The sequence below is a fragment of the Hemiscyllium ocellatum genome, chromosome 25 (assembly GCF_020745735.1).
Source record: "Hemiscyllium ocellatum isolate sHemOce1 chromosome 25, sHemOce1.pat.X.cur, whole genome shotgun sequence".
Lineage (NCBI taxonomy): Eukaryota > Metazoa > Chordata > Chondrichthyes > Orectolobiformes > Hemiscylliidae > Hemiscyllium > Hemiscyllium ocellatum.
In genome coordinates, this window is record NC_083425.1 from 57,717,778 (window position 1) to 57,745,766 (window position 27,989).

At 44.2% G+C, this 27,989-nt stretch overlaps 1 protein-coding gene across 1 annotated transcript; it reads right to left on the reverse strand.

Annotated features, from left to right (window-relative positions):
* Positions 1–395: 395 nt before the first annotated feature.
* adprh (ADP-ribosylarginine hydrolase) lies at positions 396–27,977 on the reverse strand. The gene is made up of 3 exons (XM_060844640.1): positions 27,482–27,977; positions 2,971–3,331; positions 396–1,467 (listed from the first exon to the last, which is right to left on the reverse strand). The coding sequence occupies exons 1-3, from the start codon at positions 27,837–27,839 to the stop codon at positions 1,029–1,031; spliced, it is 1,158 nt and encodes a 385-aa protein (XP_060700623.1). The 5' UTR covers positions 27,840–27,977; the 3' UTR covers positions 396–1,028.
* Between the last annotated feature and the right edge of the window lie 12 nt (positions 27,978–27,989).

The window sequence follows — 27,989 nt, forward strand, 5'->3', positions numbered from 1 at the left end:
CAAAGTGAGAAGTTGTTCATCCTCTTAACTTGTTTCTAACAACATATAAAACACAAGTAAGGTGTATCGAGTCTGTGTGGAATATTACAAGAGAATTTGTACTATTTTAACCTTTTCAGTCTGCTCTTAATTTTATGAAGATATGTAAACAGAAATTAAGGTTACCTGTAAGCTCAACTAGTTATGTGGGGATACAATAAGATTGCAATACAGTGTTCAGCAAAACCAAAGTAAAAGAGGGGATGAGTGTGACAGTCTGATTAAAGAACACATTGGAGTCAAAAATTCTGTTTGGAATTGAGAAGCAAAAAGGGGGCAATTGACACTACTAACAAATGTCTTAATCTCAAAACAGAAAGAGAATAATCTGTATTGAAGTCACAAATCAGCAAGGATTAGAGAACTTTAAAACTTTTTATTTCAAAAAGGGCACCTCTACCCCAAAATGTCAATGTCCTTTGTGCCCCACTCCCACCACCCATACTAATACACACACATTTGTTGCCTTCCCACCTGAAAAATTCGAGACATACCTCACCCCAATCACGACTGTTGTTTTCACTGAGATGGTTGCAGCCTCAGCAGTGGTCTGTTGAGACTACTAGAATTGCTGAATTAACTAAGATTGGCCAGCAGTCCTTGCAGTCAGGATTTACTGTTCACAAAAGGTCCAATGCTCAACAGTTTAATTTTCCTCCCCCCCCTCAATATGTCACTGCTGTAGGGTAGGCTTTTTAATATCAATTCATTTGAAACACACTTTTCTTCCAAGGGTGGTTTGATGAACAGGTCAACCCAAATAAAGTTTAGCCCAGTTGGTTTCAGTTAGTAATAGAAAAGTATAACTTGTAAATTTGAGAAGTACTATTCTCCATCAGATGAGAGGGAATAATAGCCAGGGTAAAATGGAACCAAAGAAAAATCCATAACAACAATGATCTTTAAAGAGGTCACAGTTCAGATACAGAGGGCTGCATTTCAATAACAGAAATCAGAAAAAACAGGGCTTATAATTCAAATTAGTGGAGCTAATCCAAACAGCATTTCATCTTATCCTTTTGCAATGAGCAAGAACCTGGATGGCTTAAATCAAACAATTTTTCTGCTAGCAACTTCAACCTGCTCCTATATTCTAAATGCTTATGGTTGGACTTAGGAACTCCATCAAATCCATACATTGCTCCCCACCAAGCCGCAGCTATAGTGCCAGTAGAATCACTATCACCTCCGTGGAAAACCGCTCGATTACAAAGCTCTCTCCAGGAATTGCCTGAGCCCAAGATGGCATCATAAGCAATCATGGGAGCATCATGCCCGCTTGCCCCACCCCAGCCCGAATAGCTAACAGAGGTATAGAATTTGTCACGTTCCATCACATCGTACGGAACTGGGAAAATTGGCTTGGATACCCCATCCAGAATGCCTCGATCCTGAAGGTATTTCTTCCAATGGTTTTCAAAGTATGACCTGAAAGGAAAACAAATGTGATAAGATATTCAATATTCAAAAGATTTTATTCTCCCTAATGATGTATATCAAGAAAGACCACAATTTTCACAAATTCTGGACAGCACAAAACATCAAAAATATCTCATTGATTGTAAGAGGTGAATGGGGAAACAGTGATGAGGCGGCATTATTACTGGACCAGTAATCTAGGGACAGGTTTTAATTTTACCATGGCTGCTGGTAGAATTTAACTTCAAATATAAATTTGGAATGGAAAGCTAGTCCTGGTAATGGTGACTATGACAATAATCATCAATTATTATTCACCTACATCCTTTAGGTCAAAAAGTTTAGGTTACAGTCAAATGGATTTATTTGAACAAGCTTTCGAAGTGAAGAGAGCATCTAGGCATAGACTTTATAATCGGAGACATCAAAAGATCTCACAAATAGTGTGAGTGGAGTGTTGACAGGTAGGATAATAGATCTTTGCAGATGATCAAGAGTGTTGGTGTGAGTAAAGTGTCAACAACTGAATAACAAGTGAAGGGATGACCTATCATACATTCTTTCAGGAAGGAAATCTACTGTCCTTACCTGGTTTGGTCTACATGTGACTGCAGATGTTTGATTCTTAATTGCCCACTTGCTTCAGATCAATTAGGGGTGCCCATTTCCAATGAAAAAAAAATAAAAGTCCTTTGTCACACAGGAGACGTGACAGCCAATTTGTGGCTAGTTGAATGAAGGATAATGCCTGGAGCCTGAACTGAATTGCAGTATTGGTTCACTTATGACCATTCAAGAAAAGGTAACTAGAACCTCATTTCAGTGTCTCATGCAAAAATGTCAACCCTTAGCAGCATATCAACCACCACTCAAACCTCCCCAAACCCCACCACAGAAGAATACAACAGGATATGGAATGCACTGCCTAAAATTATGGTGGAGAGAAATGGCCTCCTGCCATGCAGTAGTAACTCTGTGATTCTAACACTGAATTGATATGCCAGTTTTGATTTGTGTGGCGGAGGTGGGTACTGCAGACGCTGGAGATTAGAGTCAAGATTACAGAGGCGCTGGAAAAGCACAGCAGGTCATGCAGCATCCAGGGAGCAGGAAAATCGATGTTTCGGGCAAAAACCCTTCATCAGGAATCAATTTGATTTGTGTGTTCATGTCTGCCTGACAGGACCTTTGCTAAAATGTTTATCCAAAGAACACTGCCTGTGAAAAAACTACATCTTTACAATTCAGCTTAGATTGCTAGCTGGCATCCATTACCGCAATGATCTAGATGTTACAGTACAGACCTCTGAGGAGTTGTCGTTCACACGAAGGAAAGGCACATTTTTGCATTTCAATTTCATCTGTCTGGCAAATCCAGTAATTCCAGAGAGATGAAGAAAGCATTAGGAAGCAGATTATTAAGAAGCATGTTAACACCATGAGTCCATGCAAATATCAGCCTCAAGCCTCTCACAGAGCACTTACAAAACAAAGAATGAATACTACACATACCATTCAGCCAGATTTTCAGAAACATAGTGCCCAGCATTTTCTACGTAACTCTTTGTTTTCTCCAACACTTCCATCAGGCCTGCTCCCCAACTTTCTATGGGTTTATCATTCACTGCATAAGCTGTGAACAAAGCTGCAACTACTGAGCCCAGGTAGCCAGTTGGATGATGGTGAGTCATTCGGCCACTCTCGACAGCTATTTCAATCAGCATCTGTAACTCATTGGGATGAGGAAATCGCAGTCCAATACACATAGCCCTCATTGCTGCACCACATCCGCCTCCTTTAGGATTGAATGGGATTTTCCAGCCATCTGAACAACCTGGCCTCAGTGACCCGACTGCATTCATGCAAGTCAAACCTGGCAAAACATAATAGACATAGTGCAGAACATTAACTCCAGTTGTGAATAGTTAATTCTTATTACTAATGACAGAAACCCCAATATATAGATAAAAAAGTAACCTGTCATTTTCCAGTTATTTACCTTAACCAAACTGAGCAACTTGTTCAAAGTGACCCAATGGAAACCAAATTCAAAAAATGATTTCAGAACATGAAGATAGTATCAATGAGATATACATTTTTTTAAAAGGAATTTCTATTTTTAATGGGAGTCAGTTGGCTGAACAGCTGATTTGTGATGCAAATGTGTTGCTGGTCAAAGCACAGCAGGTTAGGCAGCATCTCAGGAATAGAGAATTCGACGTTTCGAGCATAAGCCCTTCATCAGGAATAAGAGAGAGAGAGCCAAGCAGGCTGAGATAAAAAGTAGGGAGGAGGGACTAGGGGGAGGGGCGATGGAGGTGGGATAGGTGGAAGGAGGTCAAGGTGAGGGTGATAGGCCGGAGTGGGGTGGGGGCGGAGAGGTCAGGAAGAAGATTGCAGGTTAGGAGGGCGGTGCTGAGTTGAGGGAACCGACTGAGACAAGGTGGGGGGAGGGGAAATGAGGAAGCTGGAGAAATCTGAATTCATACCTTGTGGTTGGAGGGTTCCCAGGCGGAAGATGAGGCGCTCCTCCTCCAGCCGTCGTGTAGTTGTGTTCTGCCGGTGGAGGAGTCCAAGGACATGCAAGTCCTCGGTGGAGTGGGAGGGGGAGTTAAAGTGTTGAGCCACGGGGTGATTGGGTTGGTTGGTTCGGGCGGCCCAGAGGTGTTCTCTGAAGCGTTCCGCAAGTAAGCGGCCTGTCTCACCAATATAGAGGAGGCCACATCGGGTGCAGCGGATGCAATAGATGATGTGTGTGGAGGTACAGGTGAACTTGTGGCGGATATGGAAGGATCCCTTGGGGCCTTGGAGGGAAGTGAGTGTGGAGGTGTGGGTGCAAGTTTTACATTTCCTGCGGTTGCAGGGGAAGGTGCCGGGGGTGGAGGTTGGGTTGGTGGGGGGTGTGGATCTGACAAGGGAGTCACGAAGGGAGTGGTCCTTGCAGAACCCTGATAGGGGAGGGGAGGGAAATATATCCTTGGTGGTGGGGTCCGTTTGGAGGTGGCGGAAATGACGGCGGATGATACGTTGTATGTGCAGGTTGGTGGGGTGGTAGGTGAGAACCAGTGGGGTTCTGTCTTGGTGGCGGTTGGAGGAGCGGGGCTCAAGGGCGGAGGAGCGGGAAGTGGAGGAGATGCGGTGGAGGGCATCGTCGATCACGTCTGGGGGGAATCTGCGGTCCTTGAAGAAGGAGGCCATCTGGGCTGTGCGGTGTTGGAATTGGTCCTCCTGGGAGCAGATGCGGCGGAGACGAAGGAATTGGGAATATGGGATGGCGTTTTTACAGGGGGCAGGGTGGGAGGAGGTGTAGTCCAGGTAGCTGTGGGAGTCAGTCGGTTTATAATAGATGTCTGTGTTGAGTCGGTCGCCCGAGATAGAAATGGAAAGGTCTAGGAAGGGGAGGGAGGAGTCTGAGACAGTCCAGGTGAATTTCAGGTCGGGATGGAAGGTGTTAGTAAAGTTGATGAACTGTTCAACCTCCTCGTGGGAGCACGAGGCAGCGCCGATACAGTCATCGATGGAGCGGAGGAAAAGGTGGGGGGTGGTGCCAGTGTAGTTGCGGAAGATGGACTGTTCCACATATCCTACGAAGAGGCAGGCATAGCTGGGGCCCATGCGGGTGCCCATGGCAACTCCTTTAGTTTGGAGGAAGTGGGAGGATTGAAAAGAGATGTTATTCAGGGTGAGGACCAGTTCAGTCAGTCGAAGGAGGGTGTCAGTGGAAGGGTACTGGTTGGTGCGGCGGGAAAGGAAGAAGCGGAGGGCTTTGAGTCCTTCATGATGGGGGATGGAGGTGTACAGGGACTGGATGTCCATAGTGAAAATAAGGCGTTGGGGACCGGGGAAGCGAAAATCCTGGAGGAGGTGGAGGGCGTGGGTGGTGTCCCGAACGTAGGTGGGGAGTTCTTGGGTCCTAGACCTTTCCATTTCTATCTCGGGCGACCGACTCAACACAGACATCTATTATAAACCGACTGACTCCCACAGCTACCTGGACTACACCTCCTCCCACCCTGCCCCCTGTAAAAACGCCATCCCATATTCCCAATTCCTTCGTCTCCGCCGCATCTGCTCCCAGGAGGACCAATTCCAACACCGCACAGCCCAGATGGCCTCCTTCTTCAAGGACCGCAGATTCCCCCCAGACGTGATCGACGATGCCCTCCACCGCATCTCCTCCACTTCCCGCTCCTCCGCCCTTGAGCCCCGCTCCTCCAACCGCCACCAAGACAGAACCCCACTGGTTCTCACCTACCACCCCACCAACCTGCACATACAACGTATCATCCGCCGTCATTTCCGCCACCTCCAAACGGACCCCACCACCAAGGATATATTTCCCTCCCCTCCCCTATCAGTGTTCCGCAAGGACCACTCCCTTCGTGACTCCCTTGTCAGATCCACACCCCCCACCAACCCAACCTCCACCCCCGGCACCTTCCCCTGCAACCGCAGGAAATGTAAAACTTGCACCCACACCTCCACACTCACTTCCCTCCAAGGCCCCAAGGGATCCTTCCATATCCGCCACAAGTTCACCTGTACCTCCACACACATCATCTATTGCATCCGCTGCACCCGATGTGGCCTCCTCTATATTGGTGAGACAGGCCGCTTACTTGCGGAACGCTTCAGAGAACACCTCTGGGCCGCCCGAACCAACCAACCCAATCACCCCGTGGCTCAACACTTTAACTCCCCCTCCCACTCCACCGAGGACATGCAAGTCCTTGGACTCCTCCACCGGCAGAACACAACTACACGACGGCTGGAGGAGGAGCGCCTCATCTTCCGCCTGGGAACCCTCCAACCACAAGGTATGAATTCAGATTTCTCCAGCTTCCTCATTTCCCCTCCCCCCACCTTGTCTCAGTCGGTCCCCGTCAACTCAGCACCGCCCTCCTAACCTGCAATCCTCTTCCTGACCTCTCCGCCCCCACCCCACTCCGGCCTATCACCCTCACCTTGACCTCCTTCCACCTATCCCACCTCCATCGCCCCTCCCCCTAGTCCCTCCTCCCTACCTTTTATCTCAGCCTGCTTGGCTCTCTCTCTCTTATTCCTGATGAAGGGCTTATGCTCGAAACGTCGAATTCTCTATTCCTGAGATGCTGCCTAACCTGCTGTGCTTTGACCAGCAACACATTTGCAGCTGTGATCTCCAGCATCTGCAGACCTCATTTTTTACTTAGCTGATTTGTGATGTTGACCCCAATCATGTGGGCTCAATTCCCACACTGGCTGAGGTCACAATGAAGGTCGAATCTGCTCACCTGAGGCATGGTGATCCTCAGGTCACCATCAGTCATCTATCTTTCTCTTTCTGTCTCTGAAAAAGCAGCCCAGTAGTCCTTTAGAACTCTAGGAACTTTATCTTTTTTGTCTTTTTGAACAAGATGGAGGGTGGGAAAAATGAATGGCTGTAACAGCTGCACCTTTCTTTGAGGTATTTTAGGTGCTGGGGGTGATTTCCTCTAATTCCAAGAGCAGCAATTACTGTTTTATATGCTGTTGCATTGTTTTGGAAGTTTGGGGAAAAAAAAGTTAAAACAACAGCAGTTTTAAAAGGGAGAAGGACAGACAAAGGAAGCACATGGTGAGGTCAATGTGGGGGGGGGGGGGGGGGAGGGGGAGAGAGAGAGAGAGAGAGAGAGAGAGAGAGAGAGAGACAGAGAGAGAGAGAGAGAGAAAGAAAGAAACTGACAGAGCAATGAACCTGCACAGTTACTGCCTTTGCTGTTTGAATTCATGTATTGCTGGACATCGGAATGCATCTGGGAAAATTAGCAAAAAGTGAATTTCGTAACTAATCTTAGAGGAACCTGTTTGGGCGAAGTTCACAACACAAAATCAGAAAAGTTAATCATTGTTTTAAGTCTGTCCAACAGAAAGGCTGCAGCAGTGAGAAGAGTGGGTTTTTTCTTGATTGTATGTTTTTGGAGATAAGTCTCTTGATTAAACTTAAGATATAAGCCATAACTATTAATTTAACCTGGGGCAGTGTTTTGTAGAGGAATAAGACGGTGTTATTTTCTGGGTCTGTAGATTGTGAAGGAGCAAAAATTGTCTTTACAATAATATGTACTTGTCAGATGTGGGAGTTTAAAAGAGAGCTTATGGGTTACTGCGGATTATATCTGCAATAAATGCTGTTGGATGCGAATCTTATCAGATGGAATGGATCAGTTGGAGACACACAGTTAGAAGCAATGAGGAATTTGCAACAGCAACAGTGTGGGGGGGGGGGGGGGGGGTGAGCTCAGATATAGATACATAGATGGGTTAACTCCAGGAAGGGTAAGAGAGGTCCGCACCTAGGGCAGGAGTCTTTTGGGGATATACCCATTTCAAACTGTTTTGGAAAATGTAGAGGGTGATGCACTAATAGCTAAGTTTTTGGTATGGACACTGGCTCTAATGCAACAAGGGGTATGTCAGCTTCCAATTGTGTCAGGGGATTCTATAGTCCAAGGTACAGACAGATGTTTCTGTGGTCAGCAGAGAAAAAGCAGAATGGTGTGTTGCTTCCCTGGTGCCAGGATCAAGGATGTCTCAGAGAGGGGACAGAATGTTCTCACAGGAGAGAGGGGCCAGCAAGAGGTCATTGTCCACATTGGAAGCAACGACATTGGAAGGGAAAAGGTTGAAATTCTGAAGGGAGATTACAGAGAGTTAGGCAGATATTTAAAAAGGAGGCCCTCAAGGGTAATAATATCTGGATTACTCCCAGTGCTGCGAGCTAATGAGGGCAGGAATAGGAGGATAGAGCAGATGAATGTATGGCTGAGGAGCTGATGTATGGGAGAAGGATTCACATTTTTGGATCATTGGAATCTCTTTGGGGTAGAAGTGACTTGTACAAGGAGGATGGATTGCACCTAAATTGGAAGGGGAATTTACTAGAACTGCTTGGGAGGAATTAAACTAGTAAGGTGGGGCGGGGGGGGGGGAAAACGGGGACACCCAGGGAGATAGTGAGGAAAGAGATCAATCTGAGACTGGTACGGTTGAGAAGTGAGTCAAACACTCAGGGTAGGCAGGGACAAGGTAGGGCCAATCAATTAAACTGCAGATATTTCAATGCAAGGGGCCTAATAGCGAAGGCAGATGAACTCAGGGCATGGTTAGGAACATGGGACTGGGATATCTTAACAATTACAGAAACATAGCTCAGGGATGGGCAGGTTAATGTTCCAGGATACAAATGCTACAGGAAGGATAGAAAAGGAGGCGAGAGAGGAGAGGGAGTGGCATTTTTGATAAGGGATAGCATTACAGCTGTGCTAAGGGAGGATATTCCCGGAAATACATCCTGGGATGTTATGAGTGGAATTGAGAAATAAGAAAGGGATGATCACCTTATTAGGATTGTATTATAGATCCCCTCATAGTCAGAGGGAAATTGAGAAACAAATTTGTAAGGAGATCTCAGCTATCTGTAAGAATAATAGGGTGGTTATGGTAGGGATTTTAACTTTCCAAACATAGACTGGGACTGCCATAGTATGAAAGGTTTAGATGGAGAGGAATTTGTTAAGTGCTTACAGTACAATTTTCTGATTCAGTATGTGGATGTACCTACTAGAAAAAGTGCAAAACTTGACCTACTCTTGGGAAATAAGGCAGGGCAGGTGACTGAGGTGTCAGTGGGAGACCACTTTGGGGCCAGCGACCATAATTCTATGAGTTTTAAAATAGTGGTGGAAAAGGATAGACCAGATCGAAAAGTTGAAGTTCTAAATTGGAGAAAGGCCAATTTTGACAGTATTAGGCAAGAACTTTCAAAGCTGAAAATGTGTTGCTGGTTAAAGCACAGCAGGTTAGGCAGCATCCAAGGAACAGGAAATTCGACGTTTCGGGCCAGAGCCCTTCATCAGGAATGAGGAGAGTGATGAAGGGCTCTAGCCCGAAACGTCGAATTTCCTGTTCCTTGGATGCTGCCTAACCTGCTGTGCTTTAACCAGCAACACATTTTCAGCTCTGATCTCCAGCATCTGCAGACCTTACTTTTTACTTGAAGAACTTTCAAAAGCTGATTGGGGGCAGATGTTCGCAAGTAAAGGGACAGCTGGAAAATGGGAAGACTTCAGAAATGGGATAACAAGAATCCAGAGAAAGTATATTCCTGTCAGGGTGAAAGGAAAGGCTGGTAGGTATAGGGAATGCTGGATGACTAAAGAAATTGAGAGTTTGGTTAAGAAAAAGAAGGAAACATCTGTCAGGTACACACAGGATAGATCAAGTGAATCCTTAGAAGAGTATAAAGGAAGTAGGAGTATACTTCAGAGGGAAATTAGGAGGGCAAAAAGGGGACATGAGATAGCTTTGGCAAATAGAATTAAGGAGAATCCAAAGGGTTTTTACAAAAATATTAAGGACAAGGGTAACGAGGGAGAGAAGAGGGCTCCTCAAAGATCAGTAAGGCGGCCTTTGTGTGGAGCCGCAGAAAATGGGGGAGATACTAAAATGAATATTTAGCATCAGTATTTAATGTGGAAAAGGATATGGAAGATATAGACTGTAGGGAAATAGATGGTGACATCTTGCAAAATGTCCAGATTACAGAGGAGGAAGTGCTGGATGTCTTGAAACGGTTAAAGGTGGATAAATCCCCAGGACCTGATCAGGTGTACCCGAGAACTCTGTGGGAAGGTAGAGAAGTGATTGCTGGGCCTCTTGCTGAGATATTTGTATCATCGATAGTCACAGGTGAGGTGCCAGAAGACTGGAGGTTGGCAAAAGGGCAGTAAAGACAAGACAGGGAACTACAGACTAGTGAGCCTGACCTTGATGGTGGGCAAGTTGTTGGAGGGAATCCTGAGGGACAGGATATATATATGTATTTGGAAGGGCAAGGACTGATTAGGGATAGTCAACATGGTGTTGTGCATGGGAAATGATGTCTCACAAACTTGATTGAGTTTTTTGATGAAGTAACAAAGAAGATTGATGAGGGCAGAGCGGTAGATGTGATCTATATGAACTTCAATATGGCATTCGACAAGGTTCCCCATGGGAGACTGATTAGCAAGATTAGATCTCATGGAATACAGGGAGAACTAGCCATTTGGATACAGAACTAGCTCAAAGGTAGATGACAGAAGGTGGTGGTGGAGGTTGGATTTCACACTGGAGGCCTGTGACCAGTGGAATGCCACAAGGATCGGTGCTGCGTCCTCTACTTTTTGTCATTTACATAAATGATTTGGATGCGAGCATAAGAGGTGCAGTTAATAAGTTTGCAGATGACACCAAACTTGGAGGTGTAGTGGACAGCGAACAGGGTTACCTCAGATTACAACAGTCTTTTCCCTGGGGTTGGAGAGTCCAGAACTAGAGGGCATGGGTTTAGGGTGAGAGGAGAAAGATATAAAAGAGACCTAAGGGACAACTTTTTCACGCAGAGGTTGGTACATGTATGGAATGAGCTGCCAGAGGATGTGGTGGAGGCTGGTACAATTGCAACATTTAAGAGGCATTTGGATGGGTATATAAATAGGAAGGGTTTGGAGGGATATGGGCTGGGTGCTGGCAGGTGGAACTAGATTGGGTTGGGATATCTGGTCAGCATGGACGCGTTGGACTGAAGGCTGTTTCCATGCTGTACAGGTCTATGGCTCTAAGAAAAATCATTATTGATCCATGTATTGGTATGTCAAGTGCCCAAGTGGTGGCATAGGAGGAGCAGCTATTCAGCCGCTCAAGCCTGCTCCACCATTGAATAAGATCATGTTTGATCTGTGGGCCAACGCCATATGCCTGCCCCAGGCTCATATCCCTTGATATCCTGATTTAAATTTAACAATTGAATTAGAATCAACTGCCATTTAAGGAAGACAGTTCCAAACCTCCACTACGCTTTGCATGTTGAAGTGCTTTCTGACATATCTCCTAAATGGTGTAGCTCAAATTCTTAGACTATGCCCCCAGATCGAAAATCAAACATTGAAAATTATTCCAACTTTGTTATTTTCCTATTCATCTTTGGAATGTATGTATTGCTCGCTGGCCAGCATTTATCGCCCTTGAGAAAGTGATGGTGAGCTGCCGTCTTGAACCATCTGCTATGGGTTGACCCACAATGCAGTAAGGGAACAAATTCCAGGATTTTGACCCAGCAACAGTGAAGAAACTTCCAAAATCAGGATGGTAAGTGGCTTGGAGGGGAATTTGTAGATGGTGGTGTTCCCATGTATCTGCTACCTTTGTCCTTCTAGATGGAAGTGGTTGTGGGTTTAGAAGGTGCTATTGGAAGATCTTTGGTGAATTTCTACAGTGCATCTTGTAAATAATCCACAATACTGAGTATTGCATATTAGTGGTAGAGGGAGTGTGGTTTGTGCATGTGCTGCCAATCAAGCGGGCTGTTTGGTCCTGAATGATATCAAACTTCTTGAGTATTTTTGGAGCTGCACCCATCCAGGCCTGACTTGTGCCTTGAAGATGGTGGACAGGCTTTTGTTGATGAGGCGGGAAGCTCAGGAAATGAGTTACTCACCACAGCATTCTTGGCCTTTGACCTGCTTTTCTAGCCATATGTTTATGTGGTGGGTCTAGCTGAGTTTCTGACTAATGGCAATCCCCAGGATAAAATGCAGAACCATCTAGCACAGGAACAGGCCCTTCAGCCCACGAATGATTAGAATCATAGACTCCCTACAATGTGGAAACAGGCCATTTGGCCTAACCAAATCTACACTGACCCTCCGAAGAATAACCTACCCAGACCCACTCCCCTACCTATATATTCTAAATTTACCCCTGACTAATGCACCTAACCTACACATTCCTGAACACAGTGGGCAATTTAGCTTGGCCAATTCACCTAACATACACATTTTTGGATTGAGAGAGGAAACCAGAGCAGCCGGAGGAAACCCACGCAGACACGGGGAGAATATGCAAACTGCACAAAGTCGCCAGGGGCTGGAATCGAACCCAGGTCCCTGACGTTGTGAGGCAGCAATGCTCACCACTGAGCCATTGTGCCAACCAAACCTGGCAGCAAATTAAACTAATCCTTTTGTCTGCCCTTGGTCCATATCCCTCCTTTCCTTGCATATTCGTGTATTTATCTAAAAGTCCCGTAAACACTCCCATCATATCTCACTCCATCACCACCCTGGCTGTGCGTTCCAGACTCCTACTACACACTGTATTAATAAATATACCCCTCACATCATTTTATAGACTTCTATCAGGTCTTCCCTCAGCCTCTGCCACTCCAGGGGCAAAAAAATCTAAGGTTCACTAGATAATAGATCATCTATAATGCAGGCAGCATCCTGGTAAACTTTTTCTGCATTCTCTCCAATGCCTCCACATTTTCCTGTAATGTTGCGACCAGAACTGAATGCAATACTCTTAAATGTGGCCTAAACAAAGTCTTATAAAGCTGCAACGTGACATCCTAACTCTTGTACTCAATTCCCAGACCAATAAAGACAAGTGTGCTGTACACCTTCTTTATTACTCTATCTACTTGAGTGGCCACTTTCAGATAACGATGGACTTAAACCCCAAGATCCCTCTAAATATCAATGCGTTTCAGGGTCCTGGCATTAATTGTACACTTTTCCTTAACATTTGATCTCCCAAAGTGCAGCAACTCACTTACTCCATCTGCTCCACTCATATCTGCAGCTGATCTATAACCCATTGTATCGTTTTACAACCAGGATGTTGATAGTAGGGGATTCCATGACAGCAACACCATTGAATATTAAGAAGCAGTGATTATATTGTCTCTTATTGGTGATAGTCATAGCTGCTATACATGGAACATGAATTTTACTTGCTACTTGTCAGTCCGAGTCAGAATATTTCCAGATCTTGCTGTATTTGAACATGGACTGCTTCAGTATCTGAGGAATCGCAAATACTGCTGAACACGTGCAATTGTCAGCAAATATGCTGAGCTTATCATGGAGGGAAGGTCATTGATGAAGCAACTGAAGGTAGTTGGGCTAAGGATACTACGGAGGAATTCCTGCAGAGATGTCCTTGAGCTGAGATGGTCATGATTGTTGAAGATCAGCCATCTTCTTATATCAGGAGAAAGTGAGGACTGCAGATGCTGGAGATCAGAGTCAAAAGGTGTGGTGCTGGAAAAGCACAGCCAGTCAGGAGCACGAAAGTCGACATTGAGCATAAGCTCTTTTTATATGCCACGAGTGGAGAGCATGCCTCCGATACCAGCTTTGCTAGGGCTTCTTGATGCCACACTTGGTTGAATGTAGCCTTGATGTTAAGGACTGTCACTCTCACTTCACCTCTGGAACTCAACTCTTTTGTCCATGTTTGGACCAAGGTACTAATGAGATCAAGTGCTGAATAGCCTTGGTGGAACTTAAACTAGATGTCACTGAGCAGGCGCTGCCTGATAGCACCTTTGATGACAATTTCCATCGCTTTACTGATGATTGAGAATAGACTGATGTGGTGGTAATTTGCCAAATTGAATTGGTCCTGCCTTTTATGTACTGGGCATAATTGGGCAAGTTTTTACATTGTTGGATGGATTCCAGTGTTATAACTGTCCTGGAACAGTTTGGCTATGACAGCGACAAGTTCTGAAGCGCAAGTCTTGCTGGAATATTATCAGGATCAATAGCCTTTGCAGTATCCAATGGCTCCAATTGTTTCTTGATATCACACATATTGAATCAAATTGGCTGAAGACTGGTATCAGTAATGCTGATGACCACTAGAGGAGGCATATAAAGATAATCAGAGGGTTAGACAGGGTGTACAGCGAGAACCTTTTTCCTCAGATGGTGATGATTAGCACAAGGGAATGTAGTTTTAAGTTGAGGGGTGATAGATATAGGACAGATGTCAGAGGTAGTTTCTTTAGTCAGAGAGTAGTAGGGGCGTGGAATGGACTGACTGCAAAGGCAGTATACTCGCTTACTTTAAGTGTGTTTAAATGGTCATTGGATAGACATGGATGAAAATGGAGTAGTGTAGGTTAGATGGGCTTCAGATTGTTGCACCAACTTGTGAAACCACCGAGGGCCAAATGGCCTGTATCACACTGTAATATTCTAATGTTCTGAGGCTGAGATTGATCAGCAACTCAGTACTTCTGGTTGAAGATTGCTGCGAATGATTCAGCTTTATATTATGTAGTTATGTGCTGGGCTCTTCCATTATTGGGGAGGAGGAGATTTGTGGAGCCTCCTACTCCAGTGAATTGTTTAATCATCATTTTTAACTGGATAAGGCAGGACTGCAGAGCTTAGATCTGTTGGCTGTGGGATAGGATTGCTTAGCTCTGTCTATCACTTACTGTTTATGTTGTTTGGCATGTAAGTAGTCCGGCTTCATAGGTTCACCTGGTTGACACCTCATTTTTAGACGTGATCTGTGTGGAATTCAGGGTGGTGTTCGACAAGGTTCCTAGTGATAACCGGTCAACAAGGTTAGATCACGTGAAATGCAGGGAGGACTAGCTATTTAGATACAGAACTGGCTCAAACAGGGATGTTGGAGGGTTGCCTTTCAGACTGGAAGTCTCTGACCAGTGGTGTGCCACAAGGATCTGTGCTGGGTCCACAGTTTTTCATCATTTATATAAATAGTCTGGATGTGAACGTAGAAGGTATAGTTAGTAAGTTTGCAGATGACACCAAAATTGGAGGTGCAGTGAACATCGAAGGAGGTTACCTTATAGTACAAGGGGACATTGGTAAGATGAGCCAATGGTGAAAATGTGTTGCTGGAAAAGCGCAGCAGGTCAGACAGCATCCAAGGAACTGGAGATTCGACGTTTCGGGCATAAGCCCTTCTTCAGGAATGAGGAAAGTGTGTCCAACTACAAGGGATGAACTCAGATTTTTCCAGTTTTCTCATTTCCCCTCCCCCCCACCTTGTCTCAAAATGGGGAGTTGCAATGAAACTTGGGTATCCTCTTACATCAGCTGCTGAAAGTAAGCATACTGATGCAGAAAGTGAAAAAGGTAAATGGTACAGAATTTTAATAAAACCTCAGATTCTGGAGATTTGAAATAAACAAAAACAGAAATCGCTTGAGAAACTCAACAGGTCTAGCAGGATCCGCAGAGAGAAAACAGAGTTGACGTTGAGTCTAGGGACCCATCTTCAGATCTGATATGTTGACCTTTATAGCAAGACTGTACAAGGGCATTGGTAAGACCACACCTGGAGTAGTAGCGCTTGGTCTCCTCATCTGAAAACAGATGTTCTGGCTATTGAGCAAAGAACGTTTACCAGACTGATTCCTGGGATAATGGGACTGATGTATGGGGAGTGACTGATTGGTTAGAATTGTAGAAATCATAGAATCAGGTAATTTGACCCAACAAGTCCACACCGACCCACTAAAGAATATCCCACCCAGAACAACTCCCCAATCCTATTATTCCATATTTACCCCAGACTAATGCATCCAACCTACACATCCCTGAACACTATGGGCAATATATATGGCCGATTTACCTAACTTCCACATCTTTGGACTGTGGGAGGAAACCGGAGCACCCGGAGGAAACCCACAGAGACACGAAGAGAATGTGCAAAATCCACACAGTCACCCATGCTGGAATCGAACCCAGGTCCCTGTGGGAATACTGAAAAAGGACCATTATAGATTGCTAGGCTTGCTGGGGCATTATATTTCATCAACTTAGAATTAAAGCTTAGTTCAACAACTAATATCAATTAAGCTGTCAGCAGTTGTAACTATTGCAAAGGCCACCTCCATTCCTAGCTTCAAGTGTAACCACAATGAGGGTGACACCAGATACTGAATTATAGCAAAGGAGACAATGAAAGGTTAGTTCCTATAGTTAATCCTGATAAGACAACATTACTCAAAAATGAATGTTAATTGTATAATATTATTCTTCTTATTGACCAGATAATACTAACAGTATTGAGGAGGCAGTTGAAAAGTGATGAACTCTATTCTATGATGCAAGCCATTTTAATCATACTAAGAAAGAACCATTACATATGGTCACATGGAACTTGTTTATGAGAGTGTATAAAAACCCTGCTGTAACTGATGATCATTGGAAATGCTAGCCTAGCTTTTGACTGGGCACTCTCCTCTTGAATACAAGCAAAAAAGGGCAGCATGGTGGCTCAGTGGCTAGCACACTCGATTTCAGACTTGGGTGGCTTGGGGGGAGTTTGCACATTCTCCCAGCGTCTGCATGGGTTTCCTCCGGATGCTCCAGTTTCCTCCCACAGTCCAAAGATGTGCAGGTCAGGTGAATTGGCCATACTGAATTGCCCACAGTGTTACGAGTATTAGTCAGAGGGAAATGGTTCAGGGTGGTTTACTCTTTGGAGGGTCAGTGTGGACTTGTTGGGCCAAAGAGCCTGTTTTCACACTGTACTGTAGGGAATCTAAAGTAATCTAACCTAATCAAAATAAAAGCAATCTCACAGTCACGTATCCTTTACATGTGCGTTAAGGGTCAACCTCAGTCGAGATTTAACAGTAAAAAGCAGGTACAAGATACTGAGTTGGATCAGAACAGAAATTCCTGGGGAAATTCAGCAGGTCTGGCAGCATCTGTGGGAAGAAAGCAGAGTAAATATTGAGTCCATTGGCTCTTTATCAGAACAGTTAACAGCTAGGAAAACACTGTTTATACTGAAAGTGCAGTTGAGTGTGAGGCTGGGGAGAGAAGTGGTTGAATAAATGAAGGTGGAATCCAGAAAGACAGCGATATGAATGGGGTATACAAACTAGATTATTGAAAGCAGACCAGGACAGACAAAAGGCTGAATAACTTAATAAGAGTTAACAGAAATGAGTGAGCTGTATTGATTGCAAACTATATAACATGATAATACTCCTAAGGAGTATGACCATGCTCAATGTAACCCGTCATAACAGGACCAGATGCGGGGCCAGTAGAAAACATGGAAGAATGGAATCAGGTTCAAAAGTTATTTGATTCAATGTTGAGTCCAAGAGGTTGTAGGGTCCTCAAGTGGAAAATAAGATGTTGTTCTTCAAGCTTGCATTGAGGCTCACTGGAACACTGCAGCATGCCTGTGACAGAAAGATTGGCCAGAGAACACTGTGATGCATTGAAATGTCAGGCAACTGGAAGCTCAGAGTTATTTTTTGGACAGAACTTAAGTTTTCTGCAAAGCAGTACCCAGTCTGCATTTTGTATCTTCACCTATGTTTTTCCGTTTCTGTTTCAGGTGTCCAGCATCCACAGTTCTTTGTAGTATTTTACTGAATCAGATGATCAGTCACGATCTTGCTGGAAGGCAGATAGAGTCATAGAGATGTACAGCACAGAAACAGACCCTTCGGTCCAACTTGTCCATGCCGATGAAACATCCCAACCTAATCTGGTCCCACTTGCCAGCACCCAGCCCATATCCCACGATATTTTAATTACAACAGCTTGCAATACCTGGCATATGTAAACAACAGCAACACAGTTTAGATAAACCACTAAGGTTATCTAGAAATTAAGTTTTGAGAGGAGGTATATTTTACAACTAAGAAATCTAGAATAACAATCTCTGAAAATGATTGTTGGTTCAAGAGATTTTATTCTTCAGGGAGCTTAGAAAAAAACTACAAAAATATTTTGAACAACCACTGTATTTGCTCTAACAAGCAAAAAGTCGTTAACAATAAGCTCCTGCCCAATGACATACAGGGAAGAGAATGCACATTCCATACCACAGCATTGGAGACATTTTACATTCTAACAGCAAAGGCAATGCATTTGATTCCAATTCTATGCCCTCGTCCTCTCCTCAACCCCAATTATCAGAAACAACCACTTCACAAAATGCAAAACTAATAATATGGAAGATGAGTTAATCAATCACATTGGTCAAGTTCAAAACAAGATAAATTTTATCATCTGTGCTAGCCTTATTGAATAGACTTAATTATGAAGGATACTGATCTGAGTTTCTCCATATTTACTCCATCTTCACTGATTGGAGGATTGGTTACCAGATTATAGAGATTTAAGATAACTAACACAAAGCCAAAGAAGACAAATACAAATTTTTCTGAAGTTACGATTATCAGTAAAATACTGCCTGAAAGGTCAGTGGAAGTAGACTCTGATAATTTTCAAAAGTGAATTAGACATACACTGCACAAGAAAAAAAAAGTGAGCACAATGGGAGAGGAGCAAGGAAGTGGGACTAACAACACCTTAAAGAGCCTACAACCGCATGATGAGCTGAATGGATCCCTATTGTTCTGTACAAATAATTCAATGGAAAATATTATCACTGGACTTTATCAAGTTGAAAGGTTTTGGGTATTGTAAGCTATTTGAGAACTAAAAACCACAACACCAGGTTACAGTCCAACAGGTTTATTTGGAAGCATTAGCTAGTGGTTCCAAATAAGCCTGTTAAACTATAATCTGGCGTTGTGTGATTTTTAAACTTTGTACACGCCAGTCCAATATCGGCATCTCCAAATTATTAATTCAGAATGAGCAATAGTCAGAAATTCATTCCATCACAAATCATAAGATGAAGTCAGAAAAACAAACTAGCAAGGTTGCAGTGATACTGCACTGTGTTTCCAGTGGATGAAGCTCAAGAGCCAACTGTGCCAAAAGCAAAATAAAAATGTTCAAAAGAACAATTCTATTTGCATTCTTGTGAGAAAACTGTGTGGCATAAATGAAAACAGATTGTTGTTAGCAAACCAAAATAAACCCAATTGCACAGATTAACAGAAATAATGAAACGTCAAGACAATAGGTACCAGAGCAACAAGCAGGAAATTAAAACAGGGATCAGTGAAATTTATGTAAACAGTATGATATTCCATATCAGTGAAATATTGCAACATTATTAACTCAGCAATGTTGCCTGAGTGGACAACAGGGGTAAAAACAATGACTGTAAATGCTGGAAACCACGTCCTGGATTAGTGGTGCTAGAAAAGCACAGCAGTTCAGGCAGCATCCGAGGAGCAGTAAAATCAACGTTTCAGGCAAAAGCCCTTCATCAGAGAGTTAACTTGTATTAGACATTAGTTTCAACCACAATGCATGCCAATTCAGAAAAAATTCTGAAGAAATAAATTAGCGACAACTTCTCTCTTGCCTGTTGCAACAAGATCATCCTAAGATAATTTCACAATAGCAGGACAAGTTGACAAGCCAGTTATGAAAGTGCATGGGTACCTCATTTATAAATAGAGAAATAGAATGGAAAAGGGTGGACACCATGCTACAATAATTTAATCATGATCACCACAGCTGGAGTATTGTGGAAAATTCTAAGCACAACATTTCAGGAATGCATCAAAAGCCACATAAAAGAAAGTCAAAAGTAGTTTATGGAAACAAGGGGCTCCAGCAATTTTAAAATTTTAGAAACGTGAGGACAATTCCCTTTGGACAGGATATTAGTAAGAGGTGATCAATAAAGATTTTCATGATGATGAGAGGCTTTGATTGAGTAGAAAGAGAAACACTATTCCCTCTGGCGATAGATTTAAAAATCACTGGTGGAGCAGCAACTGTGGAGATAAGAAATTTTATTCTCAGTTGTCACGATCTGCAACACTATCTGAAAAAAAGTAAAATCTAACTACTTGGACATTTTAAAAGCCAGATCCAGAAGTACCTCAGCATAAGAAACTTACTGGAGTATAGACAAAAAGCAACATATAGGATGAACTATGCTTCTAAAACAAAAAGCTGTACAAACATGACAAATTGATTGGACTCCTTCACATTTAAGTAGAAAGAGCTGTGGAATAGGATCTGGGTTCTACAATAGGAGGAAGCACATGGAGTCCGAAGAAAACTAAACCATGCTGTTACAGAGAATTTTTTTACATGTTTCAGAAGCAAGCATCAAAAGATAACAAGCACATTCAAACATCGTGGAATTAGAGGATGTGTTTGTACATATTTCACCAGATATCAAAACCCTTCCCTGCCTAAAACCGTACAAATAATCTATAGCATCCACTAAGTTAAAAGGCACTATGTGGGAGAAGGTTGTGCCCCACAGGACAAGGAATGCCCTGCATTTGATATTTTTATAAACACTCTTCAGGGTGACAGCAAGTGCTGAAACCTAACTTCTAAACTGCTAGCTGTTTCCTTACAAATGCAAGGTGATTCCACAGATACCGAAATGTATGAACCTGTGATACCAATTCAAAATACTGTACTTCAATAGAAAAGGAAACTATTAATTTTTGAATAAACTACACTCCAGTACTTACTATCCACAAGCACATCCCAGCTCTGTATCATTTGGTGGGTCATAAAGTATATTTTTTACATAGACTTCACTATTGCATAAGTAACATTTATGCTTTTATATCTTCACCTTAATTTACAACCAAAAAGCCACAGTCAGGAGGTTTAACTGTATTGAGGCATATCTTGCCAGTTAGTGGATAAAAACTACAGTGCTTTTCCAAACAGTACTTTCCAAGAACACTGGTGGGACACAGTATTGTTTTGAATCGGCTTCTGTCGCATATTTTACTTAACCACACAATGACTTAATGCTTCTTAGGTTATTAGATTAATTCTTAGGGAATTAGTAGTCTAATTGCCCAAGTAGTCAGGTCCTCAAAGAGCAACAAGCCATAACAAGGAAGCAATTTTACACAAAAATATGGTATTATTAATACTTCTAGCGGACTATGTACTGGTTTAACAAAATAAACTGGAAATTTTTCTACAAAACACTTTTGTCTTGGCGGAGGCACTTCAGTTGAGGGTCTTTCCTGTTAATCTTTATTCAAAATTCTCATTAGAAAACTATATTTACTTGGTATGACAACAGAAAAATACACATCAGCAGAATTGGAAAGCAATTTGAACAATGATGGGTGAAACGAAAACTATTACTTGTGTGAATTTTTAAAACAGAACTAATGTAATGTTCAGGGTCTAGATTCGAGTGGTGCTGGAAAAGCACAGCAGGTCAGGCACCATCTGAGGAGCAGGAAAATCGACATTTTGGGCAAAAACCCTCTATCAGGAAATGATGAAGGGCTTTTGACAGAAACGTCGATTTTCCTGCTCCTCAGATGCTGCCTGACCTGCCATGCTTTTCCAGCACCACTCTAATCTAGACACTGGTTTCTAGCATCTGCAGTCCGTGTTTTTACCTAGTTGATGTAATATTCACTTAGGCTAACATCTAGCCATTATTAGTAGCATGATTACTACAGGAAATGAGATGCAATTTCTGGGATTTAAAAGCTCGCCACGACCAGCATTTAAGATTTTGTGGGAATGTTTTGTTGAGATAAGAGATGCACACTTTACACCATCCATATTAAATGACACTTTTTTTTTAATAAGAAGAGATTTCTTCAATGGAAGGAAAAGTAAATAGAATGCTTTGTATGAGTATTTCTGCAAATTGCAGAAGTGCTTGTAGATGTCTTCTAACCACTTGTTCAAAAAATATGATTACACACCTCCAGCGTAGGTGGGACTTGTTACTGAGGCATTAGCCTGTTAAATTAAGAAATCAGCCAGTTTTAGCTTGGATACAGTTGATTTCAATATCTGTAGAACTGAAGAAGGAAATTTTCTCCTGATTTTCACCCAGCAAGCCTTATTGCAAAACACACAACTGATACTGGGCAACTGTTTGGGCCAGGCTGAATTGGTCACAACAGTCAAACAGAATGAAAATACTCAATGTCTAGACTCGCATGAAAAATGACCACTCTGGCAAATGATGAAGGGCTTTTGACAGAAACGTCGATTTTCCTGCTCCTCAGATGCTATGGAATGACAACTCGGCTTAAAACAAAAACTACCTGAGGAGAATAAAGCATTGCTAATGTAAAACTATTGTCTGTCTATACCATTTGAAAAAATGCCTCAGTTTTTCAAGAGATAAATAAAGAAAATTGTATGTAAAATAAACAAGCATGCCCTCCTTTTCCCTGAGGATCCCCAGCCGCTTTTCCTGTTACTCCCTTCTCCCCGTTATCCCTCTGACCCCTAAATCTCTGCTTCCTCTCCCACCCCCTCCCTCTGCAAACTCGGATACTCTCCCGTCACCACCACTCTGAAATATCACACTCACCAAACCATAAGCTCCCTCCCCGACGTAACTGAGATTAGTGTATTGCGGCCCGGTGTTGAACACTTGACCTATAGAACGGACTGAGCGCAAAAGTGAGATCGACGTCTGGTGATACCAATTGTTCTTTCTCTTCGTTTAAATATAACTATGTTTTTATAATTAGAATGGACTCTTTGAGGTCCTTTGCAGTACATGTTTGATGGCCACAGAGACTGCTGTGCAGTGAATAAGTAACAATGCTTCCAAAGTATAGAGAACAACCTGAAGATGTGATTTTTTCCGTATGGTTTTTGGAACGTTCTGCCTGCCACAACAGGCCAAACTCATTGCCTGTACTTGCAAAACTGTTCCTGCAGCTGTGTAACATGCCCTAAAATGTAAAGGCAGATACAGCAGCATTGGCTGTTGCAACACCCAGGTGGGAAGAAAATTACTGAAAATATGTGGGGTGGGGGTAACATAGAACATAGAACATAGAACAATACAGCACAGAACAGGCCCTTCGGCCCACGATGTTGTGCCGAACATCTATCCTAGATTAAGCACCCATCCATGTACCGATCCAATTGCCGCTTAAAGGTCGCCAATGATTCTGACTCTACCACTCCCACGGGCAGCGCATTCCATGCCCCCACCACTCTCTGGGTAAAGAACCCATCCCTGACATCTCCCCTATGCCTTCCACCCATCACCTTAAATTTATGTCCCCTTGCAACACTCTTTTGTAGCCGGGGAAAAAGTTTCTGACTGTCTACTCTATCTATTCCTCTGATCATCTTATAAACCTCTATCAAGTCACCCCTCATCCTTCGCCGTTCCAACAAGAAAAGGCCGAGAACTCTCAACCTATCCTCGTACGACCTATTCTCCATTCCAGGCAACATCCTGGTAAATCTTCTCTGCACCCTCTCCAAAGCTTCCACATCTTTCCTAAAGTGAGGCGACTAGAACTGCACATAGTACTCCAAATGTGGCCTAACCAAAGTCCTGTACAGCTGCAACATCACCTCACGACTCTTGAATTCAATCCCTCTGCTAATGAACGCTAATACACCATAGGCCTTCTTACAAGCTCTATCCACCTGAGTGGCAACTTTCAAAGATCTATGTACATAGACCCCAAGATCCCTCTGTTCCTCCACCTGACTAAGAACCCTACCGTTAACCCTGTATTCCGCATTCTTATTTGTTCTTCCAAAATGGACAACCTCACACTTGGCAGGGTTGAACTCCATCTGCCACTCCTCAGCCCAGCTCTGCGTCATATCTAAGTCCCTTTGCAGCCGACAACAGCCCTCCTCACTGTCCACAACTCCACCAATCTTCGTATCATCTGCAAATTTACTGACCCACCCTTCGACTCCCTCATCCAAGTCATTAATAAAAATTACAAACAGCAGAGGACCCAGAACTGATCCCTGCGGAACTCCACTTGTAACTGGGCTCCAGGCTGAATATTTACCATCTACCACCACTCTCTGACTTCGACCGGTTAGCCAGTTTTCTATCCAATTGGCCAAATTTCCCTCTATCCCATGCCTCCTGACTTTCCGCATAAGCCTACCATGGGGAACCTTATCAACTGCCTTACTAAAATCCATGTACACTACATCCACTGCTCTACCCTCATCCACATGCTTGGTCACCTCCTCAAAGAATTCAATAAGACTTGTAAGGCAAGACCTACCCCCCCCCCCCCCCCCCCCCCCCCCCCCCCCCCCCCCCCCCCCCCTACCGCCCCCCCCCCCCCTACCCCCCCCCCCCCCCCCCCCCCCCCCTACCCGCCCCCCCCCCTACCGCCCCCCCCCCTACCGCCCCCCCCCCTACCGCCCCCCCCCCCCCCCCCCCCACAAATCCGTGCTGGCTGTCCCTAATCAAGCAGTGTCTTTCCAGATACTCATAAATCCTATCCTTCAGTACCCTTTCCATTACTTTGCCTACCACCAAAGTAAGACTAACTAGCCTGGAATTCCCGGGGTTATCCCTATTCCCTTTTTTGAACAGGGGCACAACATTCGCTACTCTCCAGTCCCCTGGTACCACCCCCGTTGACAGTGAAGACGAAAAGATCATTGCCAACGGTACGGCAATTTCCTCTCTTGCTTCCCACATAATCTTAGGATATATCCCGTCAGGCCCGGGGAACTTGTCTATCCTCAAGTTGTTCAAAATGTCCAACACATCTTCCTTCCTAACAAGTATCTCTTCTAGCTTACCAGTCCGTTTCACACTCTCCTCTTCAACAATACGGTCCCTCTCGTTCGTAAATACTGAAGAAAAGTACTCATTCAAGACCTCTCCTATCTCTTCCGACTCAATACACAATCTCCCACTACTGTCCTTGATCGGACCTACCCTCGTTCTCGTCATTCTCATGTTTCTCACATACGCATAAAATGCCTTGGGGTTATCATTGATCCTATCCGCCAAGGATTTTTCATGCCCTCTCTTAGCACTCCTAATCCCTTTCTTCAGGTCCCTTCTGGCTATCCTGTATCCCTCCACTACTCTGTCTGAACCCTGTTTCCTCAACCTTATGTAAGTCTCCTTCTTCCTCTTTACTAGACATTCAACCTCCCTCGTCAACCAAGGCTCCCTCACACGACCATTTCTTTCCTGCCTGATAGGTACATACATATCAAGGACACGTCGTATCTGCTCCTTGAAAAAGTTCCACATTTCCACCACATCCTTCCCTGACAGCCTATGCTCCCAACTTATGCTCCTCAAATCCTGTCTTACAGCATCGTAATTTCCCTTTCCCCAATTATAAAATCTACCCTGTTGTGCGCACCTATCTCTCTCCATAACCAAGGTGAAAGTCACAGAATTGTGGTCACCATCACCAAAATGTTCACCCACTAACAAGCCCATCACTTGTCCCGGTTCATTACCGAGTACCAAATCCAATATGGCCTCCCCTCTGGTTGGACAATCTACAGACTGAGTTAGAAAAGCTTCCTGGACACACTGCATAAACACCATCCCATCCAATCTACTTGATCTAAAGAGCTTCCAATCAATATTTGGGAAGTTGAAGTCGCCCATGACTACGACCCTGTGGCTTCTGCACCTTTCCAATATCTGTTTCCCAATCTGTTTCTCCACATCTCTGCTGCTATTGGGGGCCTATAGTAAACACCCAACAAGGTAACTGCTCCTTTCCTACTTCTGACTTCAGCCCATACTACCTCCAAAGGCAGATCCCCCTCAAACTTCCTTTCTGCAGCCGTTATACCATTTCTAATTAGCAATGCCACCCCCCTCCTTTTTTACCACCCTCCCTAATCTTACTGAAACATTTGTAACCAGGAACCTCCAACAACCATTCCTGTCCCTCATCTATCCACGTTTCCATGATGGCCACAACATCGTAGTCCCAGGTACCGATCCACGCCTTAAGTTCACCCAACTTATTTCTGATACTCCTTGCGGTGAAGTAACCTTGATAAATTTATTTTTAATTAAAATTTTCTTTATATATCTCTTGAAAAACAGTCTTTTTTCAATGGTTATAAACAGACAATAATTTTACATTAGCAAGCTTTACTCTCCTCAGGCAGTTTTTGTTTTAAGCCTAGTTGTTATCAGGCTCAAAAGGTCTCATGGCCTATTTCTGTTGCTTTATTCTAAATTTCTATATACTGGCTCACAATCAGTGAGTATCATTTCTCACCATTGTCAGATATAGAGAACAAAAACAGAAATTGTTGGAGAAACTAACAGGAACATACTGTCTCTGATATCTCGTTATCTCATTTTTGAAAGCCTCCCATTTCCAGTCACCCCTTAAACTGCACTCTATCCCAATCAGCATTTGAAAGTTCCAGTCTCATACCATCAAAATTGGCTTTACTCTGATTTAGAACTTTTATACAAGGCCTATTTTAAAACTAATAAAATTGTGAACATGGGTCCTGAAGTTCTCCCCCATTAACACTTCTGTCACTTCACTCGGCTTGAAACTTTTTCTCTCCACAGATGTTGAGTTTCTCCTGCAATTTCTGTTTCACATCTTCAGCATCTGCTGCTCTTTTATTTCAGTGAAACATTCAATGTGCTCTGCACCCTCCTGGCCCACACAGTTAGTTACGGAGACAACGGATGCAATAAATGATATTAGTGGATGTGCAGGTAAAACTTTGATGGATGTGGAAGGCTCCTTTAGGGCCACATCCATCAAAGTTTTACCTGCACATCCACTAATATCATTTATTGTATCCGTTGCCTCCGTAACTAACTGTGTGGGCCAGGAGGGTGCAGAGCACATTGAATGTTTCGCGGAAATAAAAGAAAGAGCAGATGCTGAAGATGTGAAACAGAAATTGCTGGAGAAACTCCTCTACATTGGGGAGACTGGGCGCCTCCTAGCAGAGCGCTTTAGGGAACATCTCCGAGATACCCGCACCAATCAACCACACCGCCCCATGGTCCAACATTTTAACTCCCCCTCCCACTCTGCCGAGGACATGGAGGTCCTGGGCCTCCTTCACCGCCGCTCCCTCACCACCAGACGCCTGGAGGAAGAACGCCTCATCTTCCGCCTCGGAACACTTCAACCCCAGGGCATCAATGTGGACTTCAACAGTTTCCTCATTTCCCCTTCCCCCACCTCACCCTAGTTCCAAACTTCCAGCTCAGCACTGTCCCCGTGACTTGTCCGGACTTGTCCTACCTGCCTATCTCCTTTTCCACCTATCCACTCCACCCTCTCCTCCCTGACCTATCACCTTCATCTCCTCCCCCACTCACCCATTGTACTCTATGCTACTGTCTCCCCACCCCACCCTCCGCTAGCTTATCTCTCCACGCTTCAGGCTCTCTGCCTTTATTCCTGATGAAGGGCTTTTGCCCGAAACGTTGATTTTGCTGCTCGTTGGATGCTGCCTGAACTGCTGTGCTCTTCCAGCACCACTGATCCAGAATCCACACAGTTAGTGCCCGCTCTCCCCGATAGTCGGTGTTATTTTACCTGCTGCTCTCCCGGTCATGTCCTTCATGCTTTCTTGGTATTCCACAGCCAGTCTGCTGTAAAGCTCCTGTCGGTTTTGCTCCGACAGTGAGCTGGCCGTCAGAGCCTGGGCTGTGGCCAAGTGCATGACCGTGTCATCACTAACCCTCCAGCCAGACACATTGATGTTGTCCAAACCACCCAGCTCCTGCAACTCTTTGTGAATCTGCTGACCGCTTGCACAGAATTCCCAGCTCTCATTCCGGAAGCCCAGTGCATCTCCAACGCCGCTCAACACCATCGCAGCAACATACCGCTGTAGTAAAGGATCCATCTTACCACCGCCCCCGCAAAGGACGCGACCGAGCATGCGCTCCATCGGGAGGCTGCCGGACCGAGCACGCGCTCCACCGGGAGGCTGGCGGACCGAGCATGCGCCCCACCGGGAGGCTGCCGGCGACCGAGCATGCGCCCCACCGGGAGACTCCGGACCGAACACGCGCTCCACCCGGAGGCTGACGGACCGAGC

Excerpts from the sequence above, each read along its gene's own strand:
- adprh (XM_060844640.1), bottom strand. The coding sequence starts at position 27,839 with ATGGAGCGCATGCTCGGTCGCGTCCTTTGCGGGGGCGGTGGTAAGATG. Across the intron at positions 3,332-27,481 it reads CATGACCGGGAGAGCAGCAG|GTTTGACTTGCATGAATGCA; the intron begins GTAAAATAACAC and ends ATGTTTTGCCAG. Across the intron at positions 1,468-2,970 it reads TCTGAAAATCTGGCTGAATG|GTCATACTTTGAAAACCATT; the intron begins GTATGTGTAGTA and ends TTTTCCTTTCAG.